Source organism: Morone saxatilis, unplaced genomic scaffold (assembly GCF_004916995.1).
Source record: "Morone saxatilis isolate NCDOM2014 unplaced genomic scaffold, NCSU_SB_2.0 Contig17, whole genome shotgun sequence".
Classification (NCBI taxonomy): Eukaryota; Metazoa; Chordata; class Actinopteri; family Moronidae; genus Morone; species Morone saxatilis.
The window spans coordinates 11291403-11300929 of record NW_023339729.1 but is presented as its reverse complement, the minus strand read 5'-3'; the positions used below and the strand labels follow the sequence as shown (position 1 = coordinate 11300929).

At 38.3% G+C, this 9527-nt stretch overlaps 2 protein-coding genes across 2 annotated transcripts; both read right to left on the bottom strand.

The window, feature by feature from the left end:
- Nucleotides 1-638: 638 nt before the first annotated feature.
- LOC118327591 (beta-2-glycoprotein 1-like) lies at nucleotides 639-5205 on the bottom strand. The gene is made up of 8 exons (XM_035661010.1): nucleotides 4929-5205; nucleotides 4134-4310; nucleotides 3481-3577; nucleotides 3140-3216; nucleotides 2657-2845; nucleotides 1862-2041; nucleotides 1306-1503; nucleotides 639-935 (listed from the first exon to the last, which is right to left on the bottom strand). Exons 1-8 carry the CDS (start codon nucleotides 5188-5190, stop codon nucleotides 871-873), a joined length of 1245 nt encoding a protein of 414 aa, XP_035516903.1. The 5' UTR covers nucleotides 5191-5205; the 3' UTR covers nucleotides 639-870.
- Nucleotides 5206-5286: 81 nt separating this feature from the next.
- On the bottom strand, nucleotides 5287-9527 carry LOC118327592 (beta-2-glycoprotein 1-like). The gene is made up of 8 exons (XM_035661011.1): nucleotides 9424-9527; nucleotides 8928-9107; nucleotides 8379-8475; nucleotides 8213-8289; nucleotides 7633-7818; nucleotides 7282-7461; nucleotides 6810-7007; nucleotides 5287-6405 (listed from the first exon to the last, which is right to left on the bottom strand). The coding sequence occupies exons 1-8, from the start codon at nucleotides 9491-9493 to the stop codon at nucleotides 6305-6307; spliced, it is 1089 nt and encodes a 362-aa protein (XP_035516904.1). The 5' UTR covers nucleotides 9494-9527; the 3' UTR covers nucleotides 5287-6304.

Sequence of the window (9527 nt, the reverse complement as noted above, 5' to 3'; positions counted from 1 at the left end):
CCCCTATTTAACAATGTATGCCAATAAATGAATAAATAATAATTTATTTGTATTTTAAATCAATATCCAATTATTTTATCTATAAAATATTATTCAGTTAATCAATGTTATGTTGTCTACTATGAAAATGGAGGACACTAGCGAGCAAAGCGTGGAGCAAGTCAGTGTGGCACTGTGTAATATAAATAGTTGATTATACATGCATTTATTTAGCTAGTGATCTGTCCTCTGGCTTTGCTTTACAACATGAAACATTTGTGTTGTTTACCACAGCTGAACGTACTGTTGGTTGATAATTGGACAGAATCTCAACGCCAACTAACCTACAAAGTGAGCCCTGTCATCAGTATTGGTAATCGTTTTGTCTGACTGCTGTATTTGAACAGCATGTTTAAACTCATGATACTGTTATTGAGTAAATCCACGATGGCCCTATTTTTGTCCCACATGGACATCAACCATAGATAAAGTATACATGATGTGGGCCATCTGACATTAGTTTGCATAATGTAAAACAAGACATAGCAATTGTAAGCTTGGAAAAAGCATCCCTCTTCTGTGTGGACAACAGTGCTTCATTACTTTGACCCTGGACATGTCTGCTTGTGGCAACAATGAATACATAACCACACATTACATTCACTGAACTCAACAGCTGCCCATCATATATTGTATCTGGCTTCTTTTATTTTTACAAAGTTGACTTGTGATCAGAACAGAAAAGGAAGTAGCAGAATAACACACTTTCTTGAGCAGGAAAAAGTCAAATAAAAAGTCATACAACACCATATTCTTTCATTTTAGAGAGCAGAACACACCAACAACCTTTTCCCTATTGCAGTTATTCTCATATGAAAGAAGACATCTGATTCAGCACTGTTCGATTTCAGATGGTAGTGAACTTGAATGAAGGGTATATTCAGTGCTGCTGGGCTCTAGAAAAGAAACACAGAAACACACAGATACACAGAACAGGTTAGAATGTTTGTATAATACCAAATCTTACATAATGTTGCTTAGTGAGTGAAATTTAAAAGTTGTCAGCTTTTGTTGAATGGCATGCCCGTGGTGTTGAAATTTCAATGTATTGTTATGAAACAGGAAGTTTACATGGTGTACATGGTCAAATAAATATAAATATATATACTGTCAATGGGTGAAATCAGCCTCAAGCTTCATGACTGATACGAGACTCGGCCTGAACACATCTGCATGCCAATATTAAGTCACAGTCACAGCTCTGCTTACTGGTAACAGCCATGTGTGACAGTCATCATTTGATTTATTTAGATGAACATTCCTTACCTTCAAAGCATTCTGGGATTTTGAGTTTTCCGTTAATGCACTGGGTTGGCACTGCATAACCACACTTCCTGTCCTTGTTCATGCAGTAGACTGAGACAAGTTCATTGTGCAAGACTTTGTTAGGACTTAATTCTGCAATCCAGATCTTTTGTCCTCTGTATAATATCCTCCCTCTCTCTATGCCAACACTGCAAGGAGCTGTAAGTCACAAGGAGAAGAGAAAACATACTGGATATGTGTTGTACTGTTTTTGAGTGGCTAGCTACATTATATTGACCTGTCAAAGTGATGTTGTCATTTAAGGAGTACTGAAAGACATTGGTGGGCTGATATTCAAATGTAAAACCTATTGCTCCCGTATTTTGAGGAGTTTACAGTTAAGGTTTTCACCACAAGTCAAATGCAGAGGCATTTTAACATTGAAAAGCTTTGATATTGTATTTACACTTCTGTAGTAGTAAACACAGACAAAAATGAGTCATCAGATTGAAATAAAATTGGGAGTAAAAGCAATAATTGATCAGCACTGATATTTGTAGTGTGAAATGAGCCCTACCATTGCAGGATGGCTTTTCAGACCAACGCCCATTCTGCTGACAAACAATCTGCATGCTTCCTTCAATTAAATAGTCTCCACTGCAGCCATATTTGACGGTTTCCATGTATTCATAGGCTCTCTGGTCATCGCTTGACATGAACCCGTGGTTGATGTTCTCCGGTGGAGGGCAGGTCACCACTGTAAGGGGAACAATTTAGGCCGTTCATTAGAGAAACGTCTTGTTGTCTGTCACTACAGGGTTCCATATTTTTATCAGTTTTTTGCTAACTATCCCATGGTGTTGCAAGTTTGAATGTTTCCCCTGAAGACCAAATTGCATCTATTTTGTTAATAAAATAAAGAATGTTGTCAAATAAGAAGCATAGTGTTTTCATTACCTTAGAATGAGACCTATATATCTACAGAGCCCACGGGTCGGCTTCCATTGAGTCCACCATGGTGAATTGCCACATTTCTACAGTAGTTCAGAACGGGCAAACCAAACACTGGCTCTATGTAGGGCCTTTGACGGTTTTCATGGCCACCATAGTTTCTCCTACACACTTCACAGCCTGCAATGTGTAACTTCACCGCTAGATGCCACTACGTAGTAGTCCTTTAAATGTGAACATTTAGAATTCCAGTAAATCTGGATAAACTGCATAAGTGGACCTGGTAAAATTGTTTTTAATTTGCTGATACTAAGCTCAAGAACAAACTTTGAACCTTTTTTTGCTTACTTTTACTCATCTCACTAAAAATCTAAAGTAAGGTTGTGATCAATAAATACTTATTCTTCTCCAGCCTATATACCTCGACATTCAGGTGTCGCTGTCCATTTGCCACTGGCAGTGCACTCTGCTCTTGGCTTGCCGAAGACTGCATATGGAGGCAGGCACCTGTACGTCACTTGGGTACCGTAGTCAGTGTCATTCCCTTTGATCTTCCTGTCATAAACGACCATCCCAAGCTCTGGGACTGGAGCGAGACCACAGGATACAGCTAGGGGAGAAAGTATATAGGAAAGTATATGCAAATGTCTGGGTATTGGCATACTGCACGCTTGTGATGTATCTGTTTGCCTGGCCTGTTAGGATGCACATTGTAGCTTAGCTGTGGTCTATTTCTAGATAACAAGTACAGATTTGTTTTTGCTGGCCTATATAAAGTTTAATATTAAGCAATTGTGTGCCTGTCTTCTAAGACCACAGAGGATTTTATAGGAGCACAGCTACTATGCTTTCTACTCTATGCTTTCGTTCCTGGTCTTGCAGAAGAGTCTTGTTGATAACATACGCTTGCACTCTGGTGCTGGTGTGCTCCATGTCCCGCTGGCAAGGCACTCAGCAGTGGCAGCTCCAATCAAGGTGAACCTGTGCAGAGAAGCCAGGTCATTCAGTTAGTCCATGCTTTATTACAAGTAAAACATACAACACATGACAGTCGACTCAAATCAGGTTAAATGCATTTGAAGCCAAATACCAATGGATCAGAGGAATGTTAAAATAGGGGCCAGAAGCCAACAGGTTTTGGTTTATTGGCCTAATTTAATAATTTAATTCTACACATAATCCATGATGATAAATATACGAGATAATAGAATTGCATGGAACAACAACAACATGTTCTTGCTTTACCCTTCATTACAAGTATAGTTGACGGTACTCTGGTACACTGTATCCTCATAGTATATTTCTCCATTTGACAATGGATCAGGATAGGGACACTGCTTTGCTGTAAGAGAAAATACAGCACAGAGAAGATGTGTAAATGGAAGGTTTTGCTATTTTTTATGAATCATTCAAACATAGAATGACATTTTTGCTGTAACTGCTGTAGTCGTATACAAACAGAATAAGGTCAGGGTCTAATCTAGTGGTTTTGCTATTTTTTTGCCAATGAACAGGGACCAAATAACTAATTCTTTTGTCTTGAATATACATATTCATATACAACAGCATAAAAGAGATACAGATCTACAGAATATTTGTAAAAACAACAATATGTGCTTATCTACATATTTATAATACAAATAATATTAAAGAATAGTATACAGAATCTGGTAGAAATGGTTCACATGGCTCCACAAGCTTGATAAATAATCTTCCCAAAATCCTTACTAAAGCCTTGTATTTCTTTCCATGCTACATCAAAAATAAGTCTTTCTTTATAGTAAAATTGGAAACAGTAATAATTGATTATGGAAGTTAAAATTACAACTATGTTAATATTACAAGTATGTGTTTCTTAGAAAATTACATTACTGTTAAATCTAAAAATGGAGACCCACGTATGCACTTGAATTTGGTTTTTGTCCATTCTCCACTGACAGTGCAAACAATCTTCCGAGGGCCCAGCAAGGTGGTGTATCCCTGTTTACAGGACAGCGGTATCTCCACACCGGGGCTGAAGTACCTCTGGAGCCCCTCCATCTCAACGTTCTCACCCATCACAGGCCTAGAACACACTACAAGGACAAATACATCATACAAATTGTGTATAGACTCTCAAAATGCTTGAAAACATATTCCAGGCACATAAAACTATCATTGCAAAATCCCTGACATACCAACCAGTCCTAACAGAGCAAGCTATGAACATCTGGGTTATTACTGCCGCTGATCTTAAATGCCATGCAGTATGTAGTCATATGCTGACCCTGAAATAGAGGAATTGTGTGTGTGTGTGTGTGTGTTACAAACTATTTACTACAAAAAGGTTTCCAGTGCAGCTAATTTAGAACAATATTTGCTGGAAGTTGATTATTCTGAAGGAGTTTAATTCTCTCAGGGCAATATTTGGTCCACTTTTCCTGAAACAGTGAAAATTGTATTCTTACTTTTTGAATAGTATAACTGACAATGCCAGCAACATTTGACAAGAAATCAGTAACAAAACTTGAAAGGCATAAAAAAATTTAATTAAAATCTATTTCTATTGTGAAGTATTTTATATAGACGGAGCAAAAATAAAACCTCCAAAACGAAACAAATGCCTTTAGAATATGTGTCCTATATATAGAAATTATCTGATGCTAAAGCCATATCATGTCAAATAAAAGCAAAAAAGTAATAAAATCCATTACCACTGTCTTGTCCACATGTCGAAGTGATAAAAAATACCAACGGACATAGCAGAATCAAAGTCAGAAAGCGTTCCATTCTTCTTCTGTACAAATGTTCAGACGTCCCTTGGTTCTTTGCTCTAGTCTCTGGTTCCAGTAGTGAATCCCTGTCCCCTCTTTTAGTGCTGTTTGTGTAAAGGTAAACAGATAAGAGCAGCATGAACTGCTCACTGCTGATTCTTGTGTTTTTGTTCTGCTTTGGCAGGGTGGGGTGCTTTGCCATGTGACATTTTACTGGAAATGAAACTCTCCAGCTGTGAACTTCCCCTTGTTGATGCAATATTAAGAAACAACAAAGATAATTTATATTCTTATTTTATTTTTTTAAAAAGAAATGCCCCATTGGCCCCATTTTACTCTTGCTTGAATCATTTTAAAGAGCTTAGCATAATGAGACTGTGTAATGTAACTACGTAGCTAACAATTAATGTGAATTAGCAAACTAGTTAGCGTTTTCCTCTGTAGAAAAATGTTAGCGAACTAGCTATCTAAAAATATGTTGCTTTTATCTTTTAACCATCTTCAAAACGTGGTTGTTGTTTTCAATATAGATTAGCCTATAGCACATAGCAAATGCTACAGGGAAGGAGAAAGTTGTTATTGGAGCACAGAGCAAAAAGGGGCGCAATTTAGGAAGGGTCAACTTCCATTAGATTTTAAAAATGTATGAAGCTTTTCCAACATGAGTAGCACTAAAGTGATATGAGCTGAGATCTGCAAAGGCGCTGGAAACATGCATGCACACAAACTGACTGGTTAAAGGCTAGAAGTTAGAACTGTAGTAAGTATGATCTTTTTATGATCTCGCCCTCTGTGTAACTTTATGCCATTGTCTTTAGGGCATTTCACCACTCATCACTTCTTCAGTTACACTGTCTGCTGTGAAGTTCCAGCACCTCTATTCACACCATGATATCACATAAAAGTGGTAAGGTAGGTTGTGAAAGAGATCAGATTCACACAAAAATAAGGTGGGAATTGGTATCAAATCTCCTGGGAAATGATGTCATAAATCAGCTAGTTAATTTTTTATTGTACCCTCTGTACTGGATATGTATATGTTCAGTATGTATGTATCTGCAGACTAGAAACTACATGGGTTCTTCTTCGTGAGTCTTTCAAATACCACACCACCATTTTACACATGTACATTTTCATTGCTTCATTAATAATTAAGGCTATTACTTTATAATGACAGGCAAAATTAAAAAAGATAAGGGCAACCAATAACAAAAATGGCCTCAGTCTTGTAGCATGTTACATATTCATTATTCATGATCATTCAATCATTCATATCCTGTCAGTATACATTGTGTTTCAGGTCATTCTGCACAAAGTTATGTGGCTCTTGCAGGGCTGGCAGAGGGCGAAGCGGCACACATTGTGATTTCTGATGGAAGGGTTTTGGCCCTTAAGGTGTACTCCATCTTGCCTGGTTCTAAAAGCAATAAAAAGAAAGGCAGATATATTAATGTAATTATCAAATGCATGACTGCATGGAAACATCATGGGCTTCTCAAAAGACATCTATAAACCAGCTAACAGACTTATTACGTAAGGGGGGAAAAGCACTGAATTGCCAATAGTGAAAGCAAGTACATATTTGACTCAGTTTTGAGGAACATATCCAGACTCCTTCCTTGTCTAATGTTTGCTCCTATCCCAAATTCAGTATATTCAGTATATAGACAATACATTCCCCTGTGTATTGTTAACAATGTGTAATGATTTTTTTCCCCTAGCAGTAGAAAGAATTTTAGGTACAGGTCTGGAGAAGTTCTTATGGTGCCTCTGTTTAAAACAGATCTTTGAGTTTTATTTATCAAGCTGATGGCAACTCACCCTCAAAGCACTCTGGGATGGGAAGGGTTCCATCATTACAGGTGCTGGCCACAGGGTAGCCACAACTGTCAGCTCTGTTCAGACAATAGAAGACAACATGTTCTCCATGGAGGACTCTGTTGGGTTTCAGGTCTGCAATCCAGAGCTTCTTGGCATTGTAGAAGATGCGGCCTCTTTTGATGCCAACTTTGCAGGGAGCTGGGTGGAGAAATAGAGCAGTTAAAGTGTGTTTTGCAAGTGCAGTCAGTGGATTATGACATTAGTATTGAGTTGAAATGAAAACAGTGCTCATTGTTGAGAAGAGTTTATTGTTTCTCTTTACTAGCCAGGGGGCTGGTCTCTCCCAGCTTGCAACACACTGGATTTTTTGTTTTATTAATTGACTGCTGATTAACTGAATATAACAATGAAACATGGATACAAAAATCTAACCTTAGGGTCGTTTTTAAGATCTGATTTTCACATGACTCACCCCTGCAAACTGGCTTGGAAGACCAGTTTCCTGTGTTTTGGCACTGCATCTCAGCCTCGCCATCCAGAATATAGTGCTCATTGCAGGCGTACCTAACCTTCTCCTTATAGCCATGTTGTCTCATCACAGCAAAGGTGATAAAGCCATTTGGTATGCTTGATGGGATGGAGCAGCTTACCTCTGGGATGATCAAAGACAGGTAAAAAACAATGTGAAGAGGTATTATTTAGTTGTTATAATTGCAATGGGTAGGCTTTCTAAAAGCAGACTGGTTTCATTGTGGGAAATTCTATGGCCGGCTTCATTTGGCCCATGACTAATATTGAAAGAGAGAAATAGATGATAGGTTACCTCTGCACACCGGGGGCTCCGGTACACTTCCATCAGCCATGCAGGATCCCCTCTCGTAACTCGGTGCCTTAGGTGGATTACACTCATATGTCCAGCCTCGCCCATACATTGTGGTGGTTCCAGTAACTGGCTTATCATGGGCAATTCTTCCGTCTATGGGTGGCTTGGGCAGCGGACAATTCACAGCTGTAAGAAGAAAAATTATCACACTAGAGTTATGCTAATATCAACTCTGAAACCTTGCTTCTTTGTAAGCATTAAGAGTGCAAAATCCATACAAAGCTGCTGTCAAAATGTTATTTACTGCTTTGTAGGCAACAAAATCAACTAAGTTAGCCACTTTTATATATACTTTAACATTCTATGTAGAAGTCAGACAGAGACTGCATACTGCTAATAACAAACAAGGCAAGTGTCTTGTCAAAATAACAACTTTAAAAGCAAAACATAGAAATAAAGCATGCAAGAGCACCCGTAAACAAGTAGAAGACTAGTCCGCTAGATTTTGGATGTTGTGTTTGCTTTCCATTAAACATTGCATTCTATTACCATCCCTGCTACGTGTATTTTCATCCTGTACCTTTGCAGAGAGGTGGTGGATTGCTCCAGGTACCATCATGTAAACACCTGCTCTCATTGGCTCCCTGAATGACGTACCTGACACACAAAAGTTCACATTAATCTGACATGTTTTATTGTAAACACACCTTATAATGATCTATTCAGAACTATAAAGTGACTTTTACCCATCATCACATGTGTAGTTGAGGACACTCTTGAATGGAGCTTCTGTCCTCCCCATTGCTAATGGCTGCAGAGGTCTAGGGATTGGGCACATCTTAGCTATAAAAGATGGTACAAAACTGAATCTACAGGTCTTTTAGTTTGGACAATACTAACTAATCACATAGAGAGGGACAATAGAGAACATTCATTAGTGACTGGGTCTCAGAAATTATATTTTCAAATTAGAACTAGAGTGGATTCAATGCAATAAACAACTCATTTTAATGCTATAACAGTTTTTAGTTCTCACACCTGAACAACCTGACTACCAGAGCAGTGTTTTTTGACACAAGAACACATACAATACAAGATTTACTTAACATTTTAACAATTCCTGGTCTACCTGTCCTGAATACAAGCCTGTGACACAGCATTCTAACCTTGTCATCAACACATTTTTCAAAGCCAATTATTTCTCCCACCTTGCTCACACTTTCTTCTTTTGGATGAGGTTTAACAATTCAAGAATTACAGCTGTTACATTACAGCTAGCACCCCAGGAAACTTACGGGAGCATGCCAGGTCTGACTGTGTCCACTCTCCTGTGGCACTGCAGGTCAACCTTCGAGGGGTTGTTGTTGAAGGCAAGTAACCCCGTTCGCATGTGAGGGTCACCTCTTCACCAACCTCATACACACGTTTTAGGGTTAATGTGTCAATCCCGTCGGTGATAGGAGGCCGTCCACACACTGGTTAAAGAACAGAAATATATAACTGACAAATACTGTATATAATGGGCAGGATTCACTGGAACAATTGTCACATTTGGCACAGAAATGTTTGTGCTGTGAAAGTTGTGCAAACCTTACTTTTGATGTGACACCATCAATCACATGTAAAAGATGCATATAAAAAAAAATATATATATATATACACATATAAAAATGCAAATAAGTAAAGAACAGTGATTAACAGCAAGTGAGACATGGACTACTTGAAGCACAATGGATTCATTTCATGCTCAAATACAAAATCAAATAAACCAAGTATCCTGCTCCATTTTACCTTTCTTGGATGTTACAGATGAGTATAAAGCTAGCTGGCTAAGGACCAGCAAAGCAAAAGTCGGAGCCATTTTCTTGGGAGTGAAGTCTCCTCAGTGTTCCCCA